The sequence below is a fragment of the Neophocaena asiaeorientalis genome, unplaced genomic scaffold, assembly GCF_003031525.2.
Source record: "Neophocaena asiaeorientalis asiaeorientalis breed wild unplaced genomic scaffold, Neophocaena_asiaeorientalis_V1.1 scaffold571, whole genome shotgun sequence".
In the NCBI taxonomy this organism is placed as follows: domain Eukaryota; kingdom Metazoa; phylum Chordata; class Mammalia; order Artiodactyla; family Phocoenidae; genus Neophocaena; species Neophocaena asiaeorientalis.
Genome location: NW_020175669.1, coordinates 1,766,941 through 1,792,415, shown reverse-complemented (window position 1 = coordinate 1,792,415; position 25,475 = coordinate 1,766,941). Strand labels below are relative to the sequence as shown.

Sequence of the window (25,475 nt, the reverse complement as noted above, 5' to 3'; positions counted from 1 at the left end):
CCAACTAGAGGTGAGGGGAGATGAGGTTTCATGCACATCTGAGCCGGTGTGCTTTTGTTGGGGTGGCAAAGGGGGAGGGGAAAGCTTTGCCTTACATCTGCTGGGTGCTAGCACCATATATTATCTTGTTTCGTCCTCACAGCAGCCTGAAGTGGAAGGAAAGTTTGCAGACAAAGATACCAAGGCTCAGAGAGGTTGAATAACTTGCTTAGTTTGCCCAGCTAGGAATTGGTAGAGCCAGGATTTGACCACAGGTCTGTCTGCCCTCAAGCCCCTGTGCTTTGCCTTAGGTGCCAGTGGTCCTAGAGCAGGGACTGGGCCACAGTCTGGGCAGTTAATCGCCGTTACCACATTTGGCCTTGGACGCTGAGCGGAGGGTAGAAGGCTCTGAGTTTGGAGCAGCGCGAGATTAACCGGTCAGGTGTGTATTTCATATCTCCTGCGTGTGCAGCACGATGCTGAACCCTGAGGGGACACAGAGAAGAGGCCAGGATGACACTGTCCTTGTCGACCGTCCGGTTGAAGTCACGCTTTCTTACACGGAGAGCTACAGCAAGGGGTGGTGAGGGATGAATAGGGGCACAGAAAACAGGAGGTGGAAGAAGTCCGAAGAGGAGCAACCAGCAGGACTGAGCGGGTGGGGAGAAGCGGGGAGGCGTGAGCAATGGTGTGAAGCTGGCAGGTCTGGGCCGAAGTGGGGGTTTCTTGGAGGTGAGGAGTGAGCGTGAGCTTGGTTGGGAAGCAAGGAGGGTGGTGGGTTGGGAGGCCTTGGATGCTGGACCGAGGAACATCGCCTGATTCTCTGGGTCATGGGGAGCCACTGAAGGCTGCTGAACGGGGAGTTGACATGGAGGGAAACAATTCTAGGGTGATGGACCTGGCCCTCCTGTAAAATGTGGGTGATGGAGGCAGGGAGGAGGAGTTGCCTCACCTCTCTAGAATGTTTACTCATCTGTAAGAGTAGTGATGGGGAGGGGTGGAGATGCCCAAGCTGATGTTGACTGGGGCTATCAGGTTTGCTTTGACATGGGTGTGTGATGGTTCTGACAGTAGAAGGAGACAGATAGCTGTGTGTTCACTGGTCTAGGCGTGGGAGGGTTGTGACCACATCCTGCCAGGTGCTCAGCTTCAGGAACGGTTGGTGTGCGTGTGTGCATTCACTCAACAATTATTTATTGAGTGTCTACCATGGCACTTAAGCTAGGCGTATGATAGTGAGTGAAACAGACCTGATCCTCTCCTTGGGTCTGGCTTTGAAAGTATATGTCATGTGAGAAAAAAAAAACATGACAGGAAAAAAAAGCCTGAGCTGCTCTAAGAAAACAATGTGCTCCATAGCCTGATTGTTCCACCAGAGTGAAAACATTGCTTCTCACTGCAGAGATGAGATCTTATAGGGGAAGCTCCTGGACAGAGCTTGCCCAGAGGGTGGGGTTTTGGACAGCAGCTCCCTTTTCTTAGAGGTGAGTTAAACAGTGGGGTCTCCCATACGTTGGGGGAATTCCTTAGAGCTATACAGCACATTCTGTCCATGCTTGCTTCCCAGCACTCCTGCCCAAACCACGCTGGCTCTTCTCTGGCTGAGCCTGGCTTTCCAGGCTGGTTTCTGCCCTTGGATCGGAGGAAGAGCTGGAGGAGAAAAAAGGGATAGGATGGACATTAGAATGTCACAAAGAGAATACTTCAAACAGGACAAGCTCCGGAGGAACACTCTCACTTCCTCTGTGAAGCCCCAAATCAGGGATTCAGAGAGGCTTCGGCTGGGCTTAGCTCTTCACCTTGCCTGTGGTTCGGTAACTCATTACTGAAGGCCTTATTTCTGAAGGCCTAGGTGGTAGGGACCAAGATGTCACTCACTTCAGAAGGCCAGATACCTTGCTGAAATTCCAGAGGCTTTCCCTTGAGCCTTGGGGCTGTGGTTGCAGCCTTAGGTCCTTCTTGAGTACCGATGCCCCACCCCCTCAAGGGCTGGCCCCGGGGGCCCAGGGAGGCAGCTGGCAGTGCAGCCCCTGCCCCAGGTGGGACGGGCAAGCCCACAAGCAGCTGTACTGTGCCTGTGAATGGAATGTGTCCTAGAATGGAGACCCACCCAACATACTTTGCTAGCGGGAGGACACAGTTTTGGCTAGAAGCTTTTAATGGTGGCAAAACTGGAGCTTTACTCCAAGCATTTAAAAAAATTACTTTTTGTATTATAAAGTTGTTCATGTTCATTGTCGTAAGTTTAGACAATGTATACGAGCAACGGGAAGAGAGTAAAGATCTCTTGTAATCCTGTCACCCAGAGATAATCACTGTTAACGTTTTGTTGTGTATCTACGTGTATGTGTTTTAAGAAGACTAGGATAATACAGTTTAAAGTATTTCGTATTTTTTAATAATGATATATATTCCATATCATTAATTAACATTTACCTCATCAGTTTTAATGGCTGCATAGTATGTCCTTAGACAGTTGTATTGTGGTTTACCTAACTAGTAATGGATGAGATTTTGGGGGGTTGTTTTCTAAAAGGGAGTATCTTTCTTGTGGTAGCTGATCATAAAATAAACACATGAATTAGAATCTCTGAGGCTGTGTCCCTGGCAGTGTTTTCTTTAAGCTCCCAGTGATTTTAATGTACAGCCAGGGTTGAGAACCATGTGGTGAGACCATAACACTTAAGTTGGTTCTTTTACCCCAGGACTCAGCACAGTGCAGGGCATTTAGGAGATGCATGAAGAGAAACATCTCACTTCACCTCCATGCTGTCATCAGGTGAGTTTGAGACTAGTATGAAGGTGGTTGACCTGGGGGCTCCCTGCTATGGTCCCTGCTCAGTCTGATGTTTGTATGCTGGTGACGCTTTAACTGGGATTCCAGTCCCCACGTCTCTTTACCTTATGTGGAGATGATTGCTAATTTTGAACATTGCAGTCGATGTTTATGTGGCCAAAGCCCTTGCCCACCCAGAGGAAGGGAGGGGCTGGTGAGGACTAGAAGAGAGCATATTTGGGGCCTGATAAGTGTCTGGAGGGATCAGAGGGAGACTGTGATATTCTTCACATATCCATGGTGCCTTTTAGGTCACAGGGTGCCTCAGACATGGGATCACCTAATCCTCCCATCCAGCCTATACGGCAGATGGCCCAGACAGTCTTACTCCTGTATTATAGTTGGGGAAACGGAGGCTCTGAGAGGGGTAGAGGGTCTTTGATTCAAAGGAGTGAGTCAGAGTTGGACCTCTCTCTTTTGACTATCAGTCTACTTTTTTTCTGCAAAACCATCTGGGTTTTGCAGAAAAAACCACCGTGGATTTGCTAGAGACCTTGGGTTTATGCCTCTTTGGGAAACCCTTTGTTTTATTATAGCAAGGTGTATGGTTACTGGCCAGAAGGTTTCTAATTTTTCAGGCATTTATGAGAACTGGCTGCTGAGTGACAGCACATGTGTACTGATATGTTAATACCCATTCATCAGAATGTTTGGAGGTGTTTGGAAAACAAGGAAGTGATTTTAAAATATACCTATAACAGCATTTTTTCCTGGCTTCCAGAGAAACATTTTTAAAAACCTAAGATAGTCAACAGAACTTGGGTAACTGGAACCTGAGTGGTAATAGTAATAGTGGCTATGGTAGTAATAATGGCTTACATTTATTGAGCGCACACTACATTCTGGCACTTTGGAATACCTAAGCCCAAAGGGTTGCTGAGGAGATTATTTCTATTTCAGAAATCAAACCAAGGAAGAAAACTTACCACTTCTTGGTTTTATTAATCATGGTACCTTCATACAATGAATTGCTATGCATCTATTTAAAATGGTGCTGTAGGGCTTCCCTGGTGGCACAGTGGTTAAGAATCCACCTGCCAATGCAGGGGACACGGGTTCGAGCCCTGGTCAGGGAAGATCCCACATGCCGTGGAGCAACTAAGCCCGTGCGCCACAACTACTGAGCCTGCGCTCTAGAACCCGAGAGCCACAACTACTGAAGCCTGTGTGCCTAGAGCCCGTGCTCTGAAACGAGAAGCCACCGCCCTGAGAAGCCTGTGCACCACAACGAGTAGCCCCCGCTCTCAGCAACTAGAGAAAACCCGCGTGCAGCAGCGAAGACCCGGTGCAGCCAAAAATTAAACAAACGAATAAATTTATTTTTAAAATAAATAAATAAATAAAATGGTGCTGTAAAATATCCACCAGTGATATGGAAAATGTTCCCTGTGCCCTAGTGGATAAAAGAAAATTATGAAATATGTTGGCATCTGGAGGTTCTCAATGAAAGTTTAAATCCACAAACGTACAAAGCAGTACTATCACCCCCCTCATTTTCTTGGTAAGGAAATTGACTTGCCTAAAGGTCACAGAATTTTGGATGTGGGTCTTTTATAAGAATCCAGTGTGTTTTTCACAATCCTCATATGCTTCTGTTATTAAAAAAAAAATAGAGAGTAAGACATTTTATAATCAAGGGCTAGTTGCTGTGTTTAGAGCAAAAAAGACAAGTGAGGCAGAGACCTGTTTGACAACCATGTTAATTTGTTTCTGTAGCTCTTTACAGTTAATAAAGCACTTGTAAATAACTTTTTTTCTGAGTTTCAAAGGAATAGTTATTTAGATATACAACAAGGATTTACTATATAGCACAGAGATCTATATTCAGTATCTTGTAATAACCTATAATGGAAAAGGATCAAAAAAAAGAATAGAGTTATATGCATATGTATGTATAGCTGAATCACTTTGCTGTACACAACTATACTTCAACAACAGCAAAAGAATTTTTAAAAAATACATATTTATTATATAATTAGGAAAGTAGGGAAAACCCCAGAGACGGAAAAAATATTTATAATCCCTCAGGGATAATGACTGTTAACATTTTTTCTTCCTGTCTTTTCTTTCTCTCTTTTTCTCTCTCCCCCATCCCTTCCTCCCGCCCTCCCTCCGTTTATCTATCTATCTATCTATCTGCGCCCGTCTTAGTTGCGGCATGCAGGTTCTTAGTTGCGGCATGTAGGATCTAGTTCCCTGACCAGGGATCAAACCCAGGCCCCCTGCATTGGGAATGCAGAGTCTTAACCACTGGACCACCAGGGAAGTCCCCTTCCTGTCTTTTCTCATTGCAGATATATTATAAATGTTATAAACTTGGGACCGTGTTGTACATACGTGTTTTTGTTCGTCTTTTGCTGCGCCATGCAGCATGTGGGATCAAACCCAGGTCCCCTGCAGTGGAAGCGTGGAGTGTTAACCATTGGACCTCCAGGGAAGTCCCTTGGACATATGGTTTTGACTCTTGCTTCTTTTACTAATCTGTTTTAGATCCTTCTCCCTGTCAGTAATTGTTCTTCTACAACATGATTTCCAGAGGCTGTACAGTATCTAGTTTTTATGAGTGATTCTGAATTATTGGACACTAGGTTGTTAATTGATTTTTTTCATTATTATGAATAATGCTGTTATAAATATCCTTGTCTTTACTAGCATCTGGTTATTTCCTCAGGATGAATTCTTAGAAGAGGCATTGATGGGTCCTAGGATATCTGCCTGTGATAACGCACCCTTCATTTACATTTTCTTCTTTGATCCCTAAAATAACACCCTGAAGCTGGTACCAGAGGGATTATTATCCCCATGGTACACATTGGAAGCTGAGGTTTATAAAAGTTGCAGTTTGCTCAAGCTGAGAAACTACTTTGGAATGGTAAAGGGAACTGCTTTAATCCAGTGAGTCTGAGGGAATAGAGTAGGAGATGGGTTCAGATTCATCAGTTTTGTTGTATTATTCAGACTTCCTAGAAACTCCACTTTCTGTGACTTCCACTGATGTCTTGGGTCTGCCCTCTGGCCCGTCATAGAACAAGTCTTCTTCCTTTCAGTATTTGAAGAGACTCCCATGTGGCTCTAAGCTTTCCCTTTTCCAAATTAAATCGTCCTTGTTCTTTTAGGAAACATGGTTTTTTACTAACTTACTGTCTTTAATGCCACTCTGGGCATATTCCACTTTATCAGTAGTCATCTTGAAGTGTGTGTATTAGTCAACTCTTCAGGTTGGAAGTGACAGAAACCCAACTCAAACCAGCTTAAACAGAAAAGGAAATATATTGGCTCCAGTAATTGGAAACTTCAAGGGTATGTCTGATCTAGTCTTGGCACTGTTGGACCCCAGTGCTCAAAGGGCATTTTGACAGAGTTGTTCTCTCTCCTTTCAGTTCTTCTAACCCCCTTGTCAGAGAGATGTTCACTCTCTCAGGATCTATAGATCACTTCTTAGAGAAGGTTCTTATTGTCCCTGCTCGGATCAGGGGCCCACCCCTAGGAGTGGCACATGCTGGTTGACAGTTGCAACACGACAGGATGGGGAGGTATGGCTTTTCGTAAGGAAGGGATGTGTGTGAACAATGCAAACCCATTGTATTGTGATATGTAGACTCGAACTGTGTGCCAGCTGGTGTCTGGCCAGCTCAGAGAGTGTGGGTTCATCATCTCTCTTTTTCTCAACATTATACTTCTTATTAATGTAGCCTAAAATCAAAATGGGTTCCCTTTTACTATGTAACCGTATCACATCAAGGGCTAGTGCTCAGCCTGTCTCTCCCTTCTTGTGCTACCTCTGCTGGGAGATTTTGGACTCATGTTAGGTCTTTCAGCTTATCCCTGTAGATTTCCTACGGCTGTATTGGGTCCAGAGGATCAGCCTGTTGAGATCCTTTAGCCCTAATTCTGTCGTGAGGCACACTGGTCTCCCTCCCAGCTCAGTGCTCTCTGCAATCAGTTGATAGACATTTGGTGAGGGGCGGGGGAGGGATGAGGGAATGAGATAGCACCAGGTAATCACCTGCATCAAAATAGCCAGAATCTTCTCCTGCCTTCCCCTGTCCCCACAAACCTCTAAAGTTCCCTTTTCCTGGCCCATGAGGTCAGCCTTCTGGGTTCATAGTGTGTCAGAGGTCACCAGGAAGGGCATCGTGCAGTCTGCTTTTCTACCGAGACTCCAAATGGACTTCAAGTAGAAGTAGGAAGGATCTAGGTTAGACTTTACTCACTTCGTGCCATGGGTGGGTAGGGAAGGTATTCTAGAGAACGTGGTAGGTCCATTTCCAGAGGCTTTCAGGCATTAGCAGGTTCCTGAGAAGTCTGCAGTGCTGTAGGGTGGCTAGTAGGGGACTGGAAGTCCCTGTGAGCCCTTTGGGGGTTTTGCTGGTCGAGCGTGCCAGCCCCTGCACGTGGGCAGTCTTGGTAGCTGGGGGCGTGGCATGGGTGTGCCGGGTGGCTTTTGGCCTCCACCCTTCTACTGAAGACTCCAAACTGTGTTGTTCAGCTGCAAAAACAGTTTTCTTCCTTTGCTGGCAAGAAACACAAAGCAGCCCTTGAGAGGGCAGGGGGGCGTGCAGCAGCTCTGGCGGAGTGTCACGCTGACGCAGCACGGGCCGAACTGCCCCAGGTGGCCTGGCAGAAGCAGAGTTGGACAGCAGCATCCGGAGGAGCCCTGGGGAGCAGAGCGTGGTGGGGAGGAGCCTTGCCCTGGAAGGCCTTGAGACCACAGACAGTGGCGGGAGGAGGCCCGATCTAGGCACTGGCTCGCCTGTGAGTTGGGCAAGAACGAGACTGGAGAGCGGCGTTTCGCGTGTCGCCCTGGGGGTCTGATGGAGCCTCATGTATGCTGTGTGTGTCTTTGTGTCGTGGTCTGAGTCTGGGAGCAGTTTCCCTCGTGCTTGCTGGGGAGAAGAGGGAGGCAGGTCTCTCTGCTGCTGGGCATTAAGGGTGCCTGAGGCCTCCTCACCTTGGGGTGGGTTGGCCAAACCGCTCAATGCTTTGGCAGCCTGTCTTTTGACATCCAGATGACTTCCTATGGGTAGAGCCCAGTAGCTCTCTATTTCCTCTGCCTGCACCAGATTCCCCTTGGACTTTTTATTTTGGCTTGGGCTGAATGGGATTCTCTCTGCTTGTGCTCCGTCTCTGCCCCTCCCTCTCTCCCCACTCCCTTTCTCTCTCTCCTTCCTTGTCTGCATCACTTCTTTCCCCTTTTCCTGTATGCCCTGAGCCCCCTTTCTGCCCCAGGGGAGTTTGGGGCTTGGTTAGACAGGGAACACTGTCCTAGTATTTAGATGAGCGCCTCTTCCTGGGCAGTTGGTCCAAAGAAGGATCTAGAGTCCAGTGCTGTGATTGACTGCTGAGGGGTTGGGGCTTGAGGCAGCAGGCTGGCAAGTCTGTGTGTCTAATGCAGATGCCCAAATCATGCTGGTATCTGGAGGGCCCAAGACAAATGCTTGTCTGGGTCTCATTCTGGGCTCCTAGCCTGTCACACCAGAAGAACCTAGTTTGGAGAGCACCTATGCATTGGAGAAGGGGCGCTAGTGGAGTGAGGCAGAGCAGAAGTGATAGCTGGCAGCCGTTCTCTCCTGGCAGGTGGTGACTTGTGTTCACACTGTGGCTTGTAAAGGGTGGACCCAGGCGTGGAGGGCCGCCTGGCGTTAAGCAGAGCTGTTTCTCCCTTCCCTTTCCACAGCTGGGTAGAGAGACATACATGAGTGTCTCCCTAACCCTTGTCCTTGATCAGCACTGCCCAGACCTCAGACACCCAGCCAAGGGTCAATTTGAATTGTCCAGATTTTCTCTTATCTCTGCTATAAGGAGAACAGAAGCCAGTTTGGGGAAATCCTGTGGGAGGAAGCAGGGGTGCTAGTTGAGATTTGCCCTAATGAAATGCACGCTAGGCTATTCTTGGGGGCTGCTGGTGAAATTATATTTTAATGGGAATGTTCTTTCCTAAACTTTAACTAGCAAAGCCATAGCAGTGTTTGCAGTTAATAATGTACCTGGTGAGTTGTTGAGCTGAAGTTTAACAGCCAATTTAAAAAACAAGGTAGGGAATTTAAAAAATAGGACATTGAGAACATGTGTGTCCTGGAATGATTTCAACGTTCCTGTTGGAATAAGTGGTTTCATGCTAACTGGAAGGGTTTCCATGCCCCTGTTATCGTCAGTGGCCTTTCCAGGAGGCCCTGATGCCAGGCTCCCTGGCCCTGAAAAGTAATCTACTGCACTGCCCGTTAGCAGATGAACCAGGAGGTCATTTCACCACTTTGTAACGCCGCAGAGCTGGGGCAGCTCCTCCCCTGGTGGGGTAGCCCAGTGAAGGTGGCTACAGCAGGAAAGGGACCCAAATCATGACGCAGGCAGATGCCTCAGGCACACAAGGGTACATAAAACCCTCATGGCTGAACAGGGGGGTGGGGCTGATGCAAGGAACAAAGCAGGGAGTCCGGTATCTGAGATGACAAAGTCCTTCTGCAGAGTTTGATTTGGAAAAGAGAAGAGGTTTTTAAAAAAATCTCTGAATGGAAAATTTAGGGAAACTGAAACGGAGGCTCCTCCTGGATTCCGAGTGGTGTGTGTTACTGCAGGAGATTGGTACCTTTTGTTAGAGGCCCTGGATCTCAGGCCCTCCCTAGTTAAGGCTTCTGATTTCACGTTCACACCCTGGCTAGTTACTCCAGGCGTCCCTGTGCCCTGCTCACTCTCTCTGGTACCCTGGTGGGCTTGTGGTTCACAGTGTGGCACACAGAAATGAGCTCAGAGAGTGGACTCTGCCTGCCTTGTACCTATATCCCTCAAGGTGCCCGACACCAGTGGCTGCTCAGTGGATGTTTGAGGAATGCATGGGGTGGTTACTTACAGCTGTGTGCGATGTACACACACACACACACACACACACACCCGCTTCGGTCCTGTCCCTGTGTGTCCTCACTTTCCCAGCTCCACCCGGAGTCCTCTTTCTTTTGCCTCTTGTGTGTCTTCACTCCTACTTGTTTTATTAGAAGACCTAGTATATGCCAGGCAGGTGTTGCACTAGTGCTTTATGTCAGCTGTCTCATTGACTCCCCATAGCCACTCTATGAAGTAGATGCTAGTATTATGTTGCCATTTTACAGATGAGAAAGTCAAGGTCAAGAGAGATTAACTAATTTGCCACAGAAGTTAATGGTGATACTTCTGCTCACACACAGGCATCCCTGATTCAAAAGCTGGGTTCTTAACTTGTAGGCTACAAGCCTCCCTTCTCTGGGCTTTGAGCTGGAGTGGAGTGAGTGCCTCAGGGAGAAAAGATGCTGCCCATTCTCCCCTCCCCTCTGATCCACTGTCTCACTTACCCCTGGAGTAGGAGCTCCAGGGGTGAGTTAGCAGTAGGAAAGTTTCAGGCTCCGAGGGGTTGGGGTGGTGGATTTTGTGAGTTTATTTCCCCCGTTGTCATTATTATTGCTGTTGGTACAATATACTATAAAAGTCAGGAAGGAAAAAAGGCAACAAAGGAGGGATTGGTGTCTTCAAACTTTTTTGATCATGTATATCCTATTACTAAATTAGCATGTACCCTAATATATGCATAATCATAAATTATATTCATAAACTGCTGTGATAATGTACCTATAAGACATATACATGCACACTTAAACGGATGATATAAAAATAAACATGAATAGATGTTCTAATATTTTCTTCCTGAGCCAAAGTGGGTCATTTGATCACCTCAGGGTTGAGTGTGCCCCCCTATAGAGACGCCTGCGTCCCGCCAGTTATCTGATAAATGCTCTGCTACTGTAGTCCAGTGCCCTGTGAGAGAGGGCATATCTACCTAGACCTTCCATTTTTAGGTGCTCTGATTTTCAGAAGCAAAGCAGGCAGGCACAGCTCTTCCAGCCCTCATGGCTTTTGCTTAAATTCTTACCAAATTGCCTGGAGCTGAGGGGGAAACTCTCCTAGATGCTGCACTGGCTGCAATCCTTTGCTGTTATTCCTGAGCCCCTCATTCAGTCCCCAGTAGCTTTCAGACATCCTAGGGTACAAGGGAAGGCTGTTTTCAGGGGGCTTGGGTATAGCCCAAGGGTTGGTGAGGATGTGGAGAAACTGGAACTCTTGTGCATTGCTGCTGGGAACGTAAACTGGTGCAGCCACTGTGGCAAGCAGTGTGGCAGTTCCTCAAAAATCTAAATAGAATTACCATATGATTCAGCAGTTCTACTTCGAGGTGTATACCCAAAGGAATTGAAGGCAGGAACAGATACTTGTACGCCAATGTTAATTGAAGCATTATTTACAGTAACCAAAAGGTAGAAATAACCCAGGTGTCTATCTAAACAGATGAATGGGTTAATAAAATGCATATATACAATGGAATATAATTCAGCCATAAGAAGAAATGAAATTCTGATATATTCATTCATCATGGATGAAACTCGAAGACATCATGCTGCTAGACACAAATGGGCAAATACTGTATGATTCCATACATGGGGGATAGACACATATAAATACAGAGAAGCAGATGGATGAGAGGTTTTCAGGGGCTGGGGGCAGGGAGGAATGGGGAGTTATTGCTAATGAACGATTATAATGTTTCTGTTTGGGGTAATGAATATGTTTTAGAAATAAATAATGGTGACAGTTATGCAACACTGTACATATAATAAAATAAGAAAAAAAACTTAAAAAAAAAGAATAAGCAAGGAGAGGAGACTGGGGGCTGGGGTGGAGAGACAGGCAGTTAATTCCTCGTCTGAATGTGTTACCACTGCCGATCAGATGCCAGACTGTCCCTTTCCCTGTAGGCACCTGTGCCTGGCGTTAGGGCTGCTAGAATGGGATACCCGTGGCCGTGCCCTGGCTGTACAGGTAGCTCTCCAGGCCCCCCAGGGGAATGAGCATCAAGATTTAGGCCATGAAGTAGGGCCATTTGTCCCCCTTCTTTGCCCTCTCCCTAGTCAGCTGATGACAGCTTTGGTACTGCAGCCCAGCACCCTGTGATCGAGGACACACCTTTCTGGGTGTTCCATTGTGAGAGCTCTCGGATTTTCAGAAGCAGGTAATGGTTTTTCTCTGAGGGCTGGAATCATGAAGTAGGGCAGACAGGTTTCTTTGGAGTTAAATTTAGGGCTTAGGATCCAGGGGTGGCAGAGAGAAGCTGTATTTAACAGCCATCGCACCACCAAAAAAGAAAAAAAATGTCCTAAATTAAGCAAGGTACATGGAACCTGAAGATACTTCAACCAAATTGGAATAAGTACCTCTAAAAATAAAAGGTGCTGAAATCTGGAAAATACCAAATATGGCTTCTTGTTCAAGTGCTTGCTTCTCTGCTTTTCTGTTTTCGTCACCCTGTCCCAGTACTGCAGCTGTACAGAGACAACGTCACCCTCCTCCCGGAGGAATGGACTGTGTACAAGGCCTTGTCTTTCATGATGAGTTGTCCCTGGGGTGGGGAGGCAACTGGCAAATGTCCCTGGGTCACAGTGGCTGCCCCCTCTCCTCATTACCCCCTCTCTCAGAATGCCTGTTTAGCTCTCGGATCTCCTGGGGAGGGCTGCCTTTAACTCAGAAACACCCTTGGTGCCCCCTAGTTCCCAAGGCTCCGGCAGCCAATTGCCGCATCTTGGGCACTTGATTTTTTGTTGTTGTTGGTCCTGGGCCTTGGGCAGACCAGGTGCATGAAAGATTCTTAGAAACACGGGTTCAAGGGAGGATGCACAAGGGCAACATCAAGGTGCCTGTTCCCACAGATAGAACTTGAGTTTGCAGGACTTATCGTGTTTCAGGAAGTGAGTGTTACATGAGACAATATAACAATAATAATAGTGAAAGGTACTGGGTGCTTACTGCATTTTGGGCCTGTCTCCAGGGGTCTTTTTGCAGACAACCTCATGAGGTGGATATTCTGATCATGCCCATTTAGAGTGATAAAACTTAGGCTAAGTATCCTGCTCAGGGCTACACAGGCAGCAAGAGGTAAAGATGGATTTGAACCCATGCAGTCTGTCTCCAGGGCCTGTGCACCTCGCTGCATGTGAGTCAGTCATTTCTGTCAAAGCCACAGGGCTGCCTCCTCACCTGGGGCACAGTTTCAGGACTCAGGGCTTTGCTCCTCCTCCCTCAGCCTCCTTTTTTGGGAAAAAGGACAGAATAAAAGTTGCTCCGCTCTCCCCCTATTTGCTCCCCTGCTCCCCTGCTGGATGGGGGCTGATGTCAGCCTGACTGTGGCATGCAGGCTCCTGCTTTCTGCATCTTGCATTTGGTCAGGCCTACCATGGACATATTTATCAGACACCTACTATGTGCCGGGCCCTATGTTAGGTGCTTCACTCATAGTATCTACCAACAGCCGGTGAGTTAGGTATTACTGCTCCCAATTTACAGGTGAGAAAGCTGAGGTTCAGAGAGGTGAACCACTTGCCCAAGTTAAATAGCTAATTAATGGCAGAACCTCGGTTTGATCTCAGGACCATCTGATTAAAAAAATCTCTGGCCTTTCCACCCTCTTCCAGGAGGGTGCAGTGGGGCTGCCGTGACCTTCCATACTCCTGGCTCTGCCAAAAGCCTATCTCCGGCTTTGATGATGCCAGGGTAGGTCTGAGGGCCAAGGTTGAAACGACACATGCCCTTTCTGGGAGAGATGCTGCGGGTAGAGGTGGGTGAGGAGGGTCCTCATGCTTCCTCCAGGTGTCCTGCAGATCCTACCCCGGGGAGAGTAACAGCTAGGACGCCCCCTTTGGGCACGGCCAGGGGTGGGTGCAGGGCTAAGGGCCTCTTTTCTGGGCCACTTCTCAGGTTGCCTGTAGCCGTAACTGTAAACTCTCTGGAAGGAGCTCTTGGCTGCCGGTTGGAAGCCGCGGCAGGGTCAGTGCTTTTGAGGGGCCAGGACAGGTGTGAGAAGCAGGTGCTCTTCTGCCTCTGAGACTTGTCCTCCCATGAGCTGCGGAGCCTGGAATCAGGATTACCTGAAGGAGCTGGCGGCCTTTCTGCAGCCCTTTCTGGCTGAGCTGCTGAGATTCTGTCATCTCTTTAGGAGCCTCAGGCATCCTGGTGAGTGTCAGAGAAACCAGCCTGGGGCGGGGGTAGTTTGGGGACCGTGCTGAAGAAACTTTGCTCGATGACCTGATTTTTCTAAAACTTGAGGGCTTTGTGCTTTGGGTTTGGAAAAAGCTGTAACCCGGAAGTGAGGAGGAATATGTTTCAGAAAATCAGGCTCTTCAGCCTGAGCTCCCCCCCCACCCAACCCAAAGGCAACAACTGGCAGTGGGTCCTGCAGGAGTGCAGAGGGGAGCTGCTGGTTGGGTCTATTCCTGGGGAGGACAGACTGCAGAGCTGGGCAGAGGGGACTGAGTGATGAAAGGAAGCCAAAGTTTCAGGACAAGTTTGGGTTCAAGGAGTTGGCAGGTAACTGGAGTGAGAGCTTCTTCCCTGCCCTGGGCCAGCCCTCTGTGTGCCTCAGTGTCCCCTTTTGTACATTGGGGGTGAAATCCCTTGGAGCATCGGGAGGCCTCAGCCTCGGGGGTGTAGCTGTTACACAGTTGTTGTTGTCGTTATTTATTATTTAAGCACCTCTCCTGTGGCTGACCAGGGGCCTGTGAGTGGAGTATCACCTTGGGCTGTGGGAACCCTTTCTCCGCTGGACCCTGCAATCACCTGTTTGTAGTTAGTACCTACTGCTTACTGGGACTGCAGCAGCTGCTTCACATGGATTAGTGACGGAGGCCAGGCAGCCCTCCCGGAATCCCCAGCGCAGCTCTTCCCTTCTCTTGTGGACTCCTGCAGCACTTGTTTCTGCAGTGTGGCTGTGCATGTCCCCCTCTCCCTGCCTTCTGTTCTTCTCCCCCCTCACCAGGGACTGGCCTGATCCTCACTCTCCTGGCACCCAGGTCTCAGGAAACATTTGAGTAAACGGGCGGGGTGTGGGGGGTTGTGTGTGGAATCTAGATCTTCAGTGGCTTCTCATCTCGTTACTGTTTCCTGGCTCAGCTCAGGCCCTGGGTCCCCATGCCTTCTGCTCTGGGTGCCACTTGGTGGCTGTGCCGGCTTCTCCAGGACTGGTGGGACTTAAGGCTGTGATGGCTGCGGGAGTGGGGCTGGGGAGCTGCCAGTGGCTGCATACGGGACAAAAGGAAACAGGAGCCAGTGTCCAGGAGTGAAGGAAACTGAAAGGACGTGTGGCCCAAGGTGGACAGAGAAGCCGGTTCACAGCAAGGGTTATGGTTGGTGGAGCCATGCGGGGGATGGATTTGAGGGGTGAGGGTGTGTACATGAGCTTGGTCTGGGCTGGAGAGTAGAGGCCTGGGGCATGGGGTGCACAGGAACCCGGAACCCAGGCCGTCACTCATCTCCTTGTCATCAGTGGGTGCCTTGGGGGCAGTAGGTTTCAGCCCTAAAAATCCACCAGTGTCACCTGGGCTCCTTCCCCTGGGCTTGGCCTGGGGTGAGCCACATATGGAGGTGCAGGCCTGTGTGGCTCAGAAGGGCCCCTCCACCCAGAAGCCATGTTTTATGGGAAAGCTGGAGCCAGGAACTGCACCTTGATAAAAAAGTGTTTTCATTCTCGGGGGCGTTAATTAACACAGATTAGATTTCAACTGAGTGGGCCTTTTGTTGCAGGAGCCTTTCTAATCACTGTACTTTCAATACTGCTATGGTTTCACTGAGCCAATTCAGGTTCATTACTTTGGTCTGTTACCACCCCAGGTATTCAGCCCTGATGTTATTACTTATGGCCCTACTGGGTCCAGTTTTTCAAACTCGATTTAACTACTGGCCTGGCATCTCTCTCAGGTATCACCCTCGTAGGGTGCTGAGCCTGGAAAAAGATAACCCAAGAATGTAGGCACGTTTTCTTGGCTCTCTGAATTTTATTAAACATTTACAAACGTGTTTTCTTCAGTTTCCCGAGGTAATCTGGCACAAACAAGATGGGCTTCAAAAGTTCTTTCCAGTTGTCATATTTATGAATAATTCCATCAGTTCTCACTGTATGGAGACAAACTGGAAAGGAATCAGACAATGGTGGAAGGGAAGCCAGGCTGAAAGTTGGAAAGAAAGGCTGCCATGGCTGGCAGTGGGTCACCAAGTGTAAAGACAGGGAGCTTCCTGGCTCAGGCAGGGGTTTGGGCCCCCAGGCCCATCCCCCCCACCCCCCAGCCGTGAGGCTTCCGTTCTTGCAGTAGACACTGCTTGTGCTTCTGGGTGAGAGACTTCATGATTCTTTTTCTTTTCAATATTTTTTCTCTGGTTATATCTGCTGTGTAATTAAGGAATTAGCAAATAAGAAAATATGTTACCCAGTATCCTGCCACCCCAAGATAATGGCATTTAAGATCTTAGCATAGTTCCTTCTAGATTTTGGGGGGGCATTTAAAAATATTATTGCGGTCTTACACTCTTCATACGTAAGTCTATATATCTTGCACTTGCAGGATAGTTATTTCTTTTTATTATTATAGAAACAATTCATATTTGATTGTAGAAAATTTGGGAAATACAGAGGAAAAGCACAGAGAGGAAAAATAAAAATTGCACTGATTATATTTCCATCCAGAGAGAACCACTCTTTGTGACTGTCTATGTGTGTACACTGCCAGTCTTTCTTTTCTCAAGCATATACACACATTATCTCTCACCACAAATTGGGGTCATGCATATACAGACATCCTTTCTTTTCCCTTTTTACTTAAAAATATCCCATGAATGTGTGTCATGACATGAAGTTTTGCTTTGAGACATGATTTTAAAAAAATTATTTGTTTATGTGAAATTTATGTAATATAAAATTAACCATTTTAAAGGGAGCAACTCAGTAGTATTTAGTACACTCACGGTGTTGTGCAACCAGCACCTCTATCCAGTTTCAAAACATTTCTATCCTCTAAAGTAAATCTCCTTACCATTAAGCAGTTTCTCCCCATTTCCCCCAGCCTCTGGCAACCAGCCAATCTGCATTCTGTCTCTATAGATTTATCTGTTCAGGATATTTCATGTAAATGGAATCATACACGAGACTTGATTTTTATTGGCTCATAGTATGCTTGTATGGATCTGTTTGAACAGGCCCTTGGTCTTCAGTGTAAGGTGTCATCATCAAGGAGCTGGGATTCTGTCATATGGATATACCATAACTTATCTAATCCCTTATCTTTGGACACTGAGGTTGTTTCCATTTTTTTAATGTCTACAAGTAATAATGTGTTGAACATCTTTGTGCCTAAACCTTTTTAAAAATTTCAGATTAGAAAGGACACACATTCTCGAATATCCCGTGTAATTTAGTTTGAAAATGGTTATGAAAGAAACTCTTTTTTCTGTCTCCTCGAATGAAAGACTCTAGCCTCTAACCTTCGGTCTGCCTGTTGCTTTTTTTGACAGTTTTATATCTTCCATCAAAGCCATTCTTTGGTAAGGGTGACTAATGCTGCTTTAAACCATGCAAGGTGATAATACCTCACATTACACAAAGGTAGCGCTTAAGAAGGTAGCACTTAAACCTGCCACTTCCGTTGGGATCATCTGGGCTGTTTTTGCGGAATCTTTCTGTTCTTCAAGGGCAACTTTTGCAGAGACTGGTTAAGCTGCTTTAGATTTAGTTGACAGGGCTGGCCAGTGCTTGTGGAACTTGTAGCTTACAGAGACCTCAGGTAAAAGCTGTTGTTTCCTGTCTCTCATCCAGGTGCAAGAAGTGCCGGCGTAAGCCTGGCTCTGAGATGCTCTGTGTAGACAGATTGTGGATTAGGGCTTAGCCAGGAGCAGACTTCATGGAGAGACTTCAGATCTCCTGCAAAATCCAAGACTGGCAGGATGTTCCTTTATCCCTGTCACAGACCTGGATTAGGTGTTATTAAAATGTGAGCTACTTTTGACTCTTACTGTGGCATTGTGAGCATGGGATCATTGAAGGGTCCTTGGCTGACTCTGTGGGGAGAGAGAGAGAGAACGAGTGAGTGCACAACACAGAACGAGCTGATGGGGGAAACACCGAAGTGAGGTCTAAGCTTTGCTGTGCCATTAATTAGCTGTGTGACGTTGGGCAAGACATGCTACCCTCTAGGAATCAGGTTATCTGTACTTTAGGTGGGTGTTGACTTGCCCTGGGCATTAGCCCCACTTCAGAATTGCACTTGCTAGACCATCCTTGATGACTCTTCCCTCCAAGCCTAGCATACAGTGCCTGGGGCAGAGTGAGCCTCAACATGAACAAGTTTGGGCACACACATGTGCACACGCACATACACACACACACACACACACACATTCCTCTGAGCTACTCCGTTGTGATGATAGAATGTGCCTATTTGCCTGGTCCCTATGGAAATTATCCAAAAAGAATATAATCCTACAAACTAGATCACTGGGTATGGTTTTCCCCCAACTCTGCTTTCTAAGTGGCTGTGTATGTTCTCTGAAATCTTCCCTTTTCTAGATGACTCGGTCTCTAACCATGCCTCGGTCATTTTAGATCCCTTGTGTGGGCTCACTAGGCCTACCTTCACTTGATATAACTGGGAGCAGTCCTTACGGTTCCATCCTGCTCCCTGCCCACCCTTCTAGAGCTTTCTAGAGGTAGTCTTGACTGTCTTTTATGGTCATTATAGACTGCTGGCTCATGTTTGACACAGCTTGGAGGAAAAAAAACTCCGAATCTATGTAGATCAGTAACTTTCTTTAAGCTTTATTGATTCTGAGCTTAAGTGTATACATTGTTTTCTCTAATAGTCTGTAAACGACTGACTTATTCAATTAATTCAAACATTAACTGAACCTCTGCTGTGTGCCAGACACTATACTAGATGCTAGGGAATCAAAGATAAGTAAATCATGATCCCTCAAGATGCCCCAGTCCAGTGGGGATGAGCAGATACATAAACAACTGCAATGGGACAAGTGTCCTCTTGTGGATTTGTATAGAATGCAACAGGAACACAGAGGGGAGGGCAGTTCATTCCATGGATAGGCTCAATAGGAAGCAACATTGAACTGGGCCTCGAAGGATGGGTGGGATGTTGCCATATGGATGGGTAGGGGAAGAGTATTCTGGAAAAAAAACTTTCATTCCATTCATTTGTTCAGCAAGTCTCTCCTTCTAGTCTGCCACAGTTCAGGCACCATGGTTTGTTAGTTTAGATTTTCTTTATATTCTCTAGGGTGTCTAGCATAGTGCTTTGTATACAACAGTTGTTTGGGAAATATTTGAGTAAATTAAAATCCATCTGATAGGTAAGGGAAGTAAAAATTACTCTGACATCTGCAGAAACTGAATTTCAGGTGAAACAGTGTATATGGAAATAAAGCATGAGACAACTATAAGGTGTGTACATAATATTTACCTCTCTTGTTAGCTGTTTTTATTTTGTTCTCTTCCCAAGAAATTTATTTGGAGGATTTCTGTGACCTTTCAAGTAACTATGGCATTCTATAATTATTAGTTTTTTATTCTGTGCTCTGATAGTGCTGGATAAAAGAACATTTATGGTGATGTTTTTATTTTATTTAATGAGTATTTTGTTATTGTCCAACAAAATATATAGGGCGAGAAACCCTACAAATCCCTCTTAACTTGTGGAGGTCCCTCGTCTTTGTGTTAGGTTTGCTTCTTACCTACTGAAGCCCAGAACTTCCTTTCTGACTTCTCCATTCAGTTCCTGTGGGTCTGAGGGGTTATTTTCTGAACTTTATATAAGTTTATGTTTGGTGAGTCAACTTTCTGATCATGATAAAGGCCAAATCATTCTTTTACAAACCTTTGTGATTTGTCACATTCCCGTCTTTCCAGTTTCTTGAGGAGGAAGAGAAAGAAAAGTAAGCACCCTCTATATCTGCTTTGCATGTTCCTGCAGAGTAAGTAATAGACTTTTCATTTATTTGAACAAAAAAAGTAAAATAAAATATACACAAATTAGAAAACATTGTCTAATCAACCAGGTAAATTTATCTTTAGGAGGTAACTTAAGTTGTGCCCTTAAATGCAGTACTATTTATTCAAACACTGGAGGTTAACCAGTAAAGAGCTCTGATGCAAACTTTGTCAGTGTAAATTCTTCTATTTTGGTGCAAAATTAGAACATAAAATGAAATCTTATATTTCAATCATGTGGCCAAAGGTCTTAGTTTATTACCTTCTGAAGAGCCCTGGTCCTCACCATTTGGTCTAGCTTATTTAATTTTTAAATTGGGGTGGTGTGCGTAATTGCTCTTATTTATTTTCACACGCACATACCGCGGGCCTCTCACTGTTGTGGCCTCTCCCGTTGTGGAGCACAGGCTCCGGACGCGCAGGCTCAGCGGTCATGGCTCACGGGCCTAGCCGCTCTGCGGCATGTGGGATCTTCCTGGACCGGGGCACGAACCTGTGTCCCCTGCATCGGCAGGCGGACTCTCAACCACTGCGCCACCAGGGAAGCCCGAAAGCCCTGTTCTTATTCTTTTGTTTTGAACTGTCAGGCTTCCTGTAGATTACAGTGACTCTAGAACTCACAAGACCTTTCTGATAATTTTCTTGGATTTCACTTTTAAATTTTTATTTATTTATTTATTTATTGGCTGTGTTGGGTCTTCGTTGCTGCACACGGACTTTCTCTAGTTGCAGAGAGCGAGGGCTACTCTTTGTTGCAGAGCGCGGGCTTCTCATTTCGGTGGCTTCTCTTGTTGCGGAGCACGGGCTCTAGGCGCATGGGCTTCAGTATTTGCAGCACATGGGCTTAGTAGTTGTGGCTCATGGGCTCTAGAGTGCAGGCTCAGTAGTTGTGGAGCATGGGCTTAGTTGCTCCGCGGCATGTGGGATCTTCCCGGGCCAGGGATGAAACCCGTGTCCCCTGCATTGGCAGGCGGATTCTTAACCACTGTGCCACCAGGGAAGTCCCTCTTTGATTTCTTCATACTCATGTATTCTTATGTTCATTTAGTCATTTAACCAATACAAGGCATTTAGCTGATTACTATGATGAAGACCAAGGTTTAAGAATAGTCTATGAGACTGTATAATCCAGTGGGATCTAATAGTATCATCTCCATGCCTCTACATAAGCTGTTCCCTCTGCCTGGAGTGCCCTTTGTCTGTCCCCTCTTGTGCATGTGATAACTTAATCCTTAGCCTTCAAGGCATAGCTCAAACCTCCCTGTCTTGTTCAGGACAGTGGATCCCCCAACCTTGGCTGTAGATTCCTAGAAAGGAACTTCAGAATTATTGCAGTGGTTCAGCAAATTCACATGGATACTAAACATCTGCAGACTGAATAAACAATATGTCATTTGTCAAAAATATTATTTTTCAGATGTATGTAGATGCCATTGTGAAAAATGAAATTAAAATATTTAAATTTAATAAAATGCCTTACTAAATTCATAGTAGCTCTTTGTCCTTTTGTATTTTTCAGTAAAAAATACTAAAGGTATAACTGTTACAATGGAGGTCTATGAATTTTTTAAAGTTAAAAATCATTATTCTTACTTGTTTTAGTTAGGGTTATGTTTAGTTGCAAAAAATAGGAAACCTGACATAACAGAGACTTACTTAAAGAAATTTATTTCTATTTTACACAAAAGTCTGGAGATAGTCATCTCATGTCTGTTAGATTGGCCTCAAAAATCTCCTGGTCCCGAAGAATTCTAATTTTGCTCTAGTCTGCTCTGCCATCCCTAGTACATGGCTTTCATCTCAAAGCTCAAGATGGCTGCTTGAGCTCCAGCCATCCTGTCTGTGTTCCAGAAAACAGGGGATAGGATCACCTTCCTACCCACCCCTACCCCAAACACACAGAGTTGTGTCTTTAGGAACATCAGGGGAAATCTTTTTAACAGGAAGAAATGGATCCCCGGAACCTTCTCCAGAGTGGGCATCTCTTCGCATCATTGGTGTGGGAGTTCTTCTCCATCCCTTTGAGGGCTACTCTGCCTTGAGATTTCACCTGTAATGGTAGTCAGGGCCATGCCCACTTGTTTTCCATTGTCTCACCTCACAGATGCTAAGGCATGGCCTATAGCAAAAGGAAAAACCCTTCTCAGCATCTGGAAAATCATTCCTAGTTCTCTGCTCTCCCTCCCTCCCTCCCTTCTCTGTGGCCCTCCTCTGCTTCCACTCACTCACTCTAACCATTTGCTGTCTGGCTTTCACCCTCCACTCTTTGAGATCTGCTTGGCTTCCTACTCACCAAGTCCAAAGGCTATTGTCAGGCCTAATTCCCCCAAGTCTTTCCAGAGTTTGACTTTAGTGACCAGACTGTCTTTCTCAGAACCTCATTTTGCTGATCTTTCTGAATGGTCACCTTCCTTTACTGTCTATCTCCAGTTTGGTTGCTTTCTCTCCTGAATTTTTGTGGCTTATGATCTCCGTACTTTGATGGCATTTGCTACTTTCTTTCTTGTACTTTGGTTTACTTTGGTGATTTATATTTATCTTTTAACTCCTGTGCCAGACTCTCAGGGCAAGATCTGATCCTTAATTCTCTTCTTTACTCCCCGCTAAGTGCCAAGGACAGGCATACAGTGGGCAGTCAGACATTGGAATAAATGAATGAAGAAACAGTTTTTGGGGGATTTGTTGTAAGTTAAATGCATAGTCATGTTTCTCAAAGTGTTTTCCACAGACCGTCTACATCAGATTCATGTGTGTATAATGAGGTATTTTTTTTAAATGCAGGGTTTTAGGGCCCTATCCATATTTACTGAACCAGAATCACTGGGAGTATGGTTCTGCAGCCTGCATTTTTAACCCCCTCCCAGGTGAGTTTATTCATATTGAAATTTGAGAACTCTTGGTTTAATGGACAGTGAGCCAATCTTAAATGCATTTCAGCTGCTAAGCATGAAATGTCTTCTAGATGAAGTCTGGAAGGTGAGCATGATCCTGTCCACTCCTTCCCACCTGTGGGGGAGTTGAGGCTTGGGTAGAACGCATGGCTTTGGAAAGCGATGAATGGGAGGGGAGCACAAAGGAGGTGAGGGGGTTACTCTGAACCAGATGGACAGATAAGGCTTGCTAAGTAGAGATGGGGAGAAGGTAACGAGAAGGGGGCTTGGGGACTTTCTGGGAGGAGGAACCAGCATGAGCAAGGCATGGAGGTGAGAAATCCAGAGTGTGGAAATGACAAGGGATCTGGGTTGGCTGGTTGGAAATATATGAAGGGGAGCACATGAAAGGCGCAGGTCATGAGGGCTTGAACACCATACTGAGGAGTGGTGACTTCCTATGGGGTATCTGTGGGTATCTGTGTGGACCGGTCGGTCACCTGCAGGGCCTGCCTTTCTCCCTCTGTGTTGAGGATATCCCTGGGGACTGTGGAGTGGGGGAACGTTGGGAAAGGGCTTCGTGGAGAGGGCTGTGGGAAACCTGGAGCTCATGATCAAGTCTTAAAACACTTCAATCCATGTTTTATTTATTTTTATTTATTTATTTGGAGTATAATTGCTTTACAATGTTGTGTTAGTTTCTGCTGTACAGTGAAGTAAATCAGCTATATGTATACCTGTATACCCTCCCTCTTGGACCTCCCTCCCTCCCCCGCCATCCCACCCATCTAGGTCCTCACAGAGCACTGAGCTGAGCTCCCTGTGCTATACAGCAGGTTCCCACTAGCTATCTATTTTACACGTGGTACTGTATTTATGTCAAACCTAATCTCCCAATTCATCTCACCCTCCCCTTCGCCCCATGTCCACACGTCCGTTCTCTACACCTGCCTTTCTATTCGTGCCCTGCAGATAGGTTCATCTGTACCATTTTTCTAGATTCCACATATATGCATTAATATACAATATTTGTTTCTCTCTTTCTGACTTACTTCACTCTGTATGACAGACTCAAGGTCCATCCACATCTCTACAAATGGCCCAGTTTCATTTGTTTTTATGGCTGAGTAATATTCCATTATATTTATGTACCACATCTTCTTTGTCCATTCATCTGTGGATGGACATTTAGGTTGTTTCCAAGTTCTGGCTATTGTAAATAGTGCTGTAATGAACATTGTGGTACATGTGTTGCTGGGTCATATATGTTAGTTCTATTTTTAGTTTTTTAAGGAACCTCCATACTGTTCTCCATAGTGGCTGTATCAATTTACATTCCTACCAACAGTGCAAGTGTTCCCTTTTCTCCACACCCTCCAGCATTTATTGTTTGTAGATTTTCTGATGATGGCCATTCTGAGAGGTGTGATCCATGTTTAATGTGAAAGTGTATCTTCTTGTTTCAAGTGTCTGTGCTTTTTTTTTTAATCTTCTCCAGCTCCTGTGAACTTGCTAGAGGCTGGTGTGTGTGTGTGTCCTTCATCCTGCCTGACAGCTCACCCAGCCGTGTGTGTGTGTGTATGTGTGTGTATGTGTGTGTGATGTATATATATGTATATATATATATAGGTATTTGTGCAGATGCTGTCTTACTGTTTTCCTTTCTTCTCATTGCTGTGACTGCTCTCACCTTCCTGGTGTGAGGGAAATAGAGGGCGAGGCAGCGCGATACATTCAGATATATTTTTACAGCCAGCTACTTGAAAATACAGTCAGTTGCCTCTTCAGTGGTCACCACTGGGGCTTATAGATGCTACAGCTCCTCAGGTCCTGTGGGGCCCTGGCATCTGTATTCTTTACAAACTCCCAGGGGAGCTTATTGATGCTGATGTAGCTGCATTTTGGAACCATCAGCGCAGATGACCCGGTAGCTTTGCCCTTTTACCAAGGGATTAAGGGCCTGCGAATTCCTCAGCTGGGATGGGTTTTTTTTTTTAACTTGAGAATGACTCCTTCTTTCTCCACTTTGATCAGCAGAGAGGAAAGTTCATCACAGAGCAGAGAGGTAGCTGAGGGAATGTTCCCCCGGGTCTCCTCTGCATGGTGGGTGTGTGTTGCCAGAGCCTGAGTCTAGCAGAATGCTTATTAAGACCCACAGCAAGTTGGGGCCTGTCAGTAATGAGTTCTCTTTGCTGTTTTCTACAGAAATTTCACTTCACAAACTGATTTGCCTTCAAATACCCCGATTTGCCATTCTAATTAGGCACTGAAGTCAGGCTTTGGGGCAGGTTTGTGGCGCCCCTGTGGATCCCAATGCTGTGAACCTCTTGGGAGACACTTGAAGTGAAATTGTTTGAACACATCAAAAACGTCAACACAAACAAAAGTCCCAGTGATTCCTAACCCTTAAAAATATTCAGTGTTCAGTTTCAAGGTTCCTGTCCATCCTCACTTTGAGGTTGATCCTGCCTTGTGATGTGAAGTAAGGAAGGAGGGTTTCACACTTTAAGAGGTTGGGGTGGGGGGGCGGGTTGGTTTTCAGGGTTTTGGCCCCGGTGGGCGTCCAGTCCTCTTCAGGCTGGTTATCCAGCGGCTGTACTGTTTGGGAGAAGGTCCTGGGAGAAAACTTGGAAGCCTCAGCTTTGGGCCCACTGGACTGTGGCTCAGGTGGTGCCAGTTCCCTTCTGGTCTCTGGCAGGAGCCAACAGCTGATGCACCCCAAGGTGGAGAGTGTGGGTGGCGCCACAGATGGTTCCTGCTGCCCCCGTGAGGAGGACTCTGGAAAGCAAGTGACTTCCCGATGGTGGAGGCTCTGGCTGTCCTGTAAATGAGGAGGCCAAGGAAGCCACCGGGGAAGGAATCAGGCTGGTTCTTGTCTGTGGCTTGGTCATAAGCAGACAGGGATGGCCCTTAAGGATGTTCCCTTAAAAATAAAACCAAATACACCTGTGAACTA

The 25,475-nt window shown here is 46.3% G+C and overlaps 1 protein-coding gene across 5 annotated transcripts in view; it reads left to right on the top strand.

The window, feature by feature from the left end:
• Nucleotides 1-25,475, top strand: part of PLEKHA7 (pleckstrin homology domain containing A7) — a 207,984-nt gene that overhangs the window by 30,630 nt on the left and 151,879 nt on the right. Inside the window, exons 1-2 of one of the 5 annotated variants that reach the window (XM_024731563.1) lie at nucleotides 1,386-1,463; nucleotides 2,685-2,758. The exons of 1 other annotated variant lie outside the window; for it this stretch is intronic. In XM_024731563.1, the coding sequence (XP_024587331.1) occupies nucleotides 2,718-2,758 (41 nt within the window). In that variant the 5' untranslated portion in view covers nucleotides 1,386-1,463; nucleotides 2,685-2,717. Of the gene's footprint in view, nucleotides 1-1,385; nucleotides 1,464-2,684; nucleotides 2,759-7,375; nucleotides 7,571-7,622; nucleotides 7,642-19,614; nucleotides 19,634-25,475 lie in introns of those variants that run through there. 3 more of the 5 variants (XM_024731568.1, XM_024731570.1, XM_024731569.1) reach the window with 3 other exon arrangements.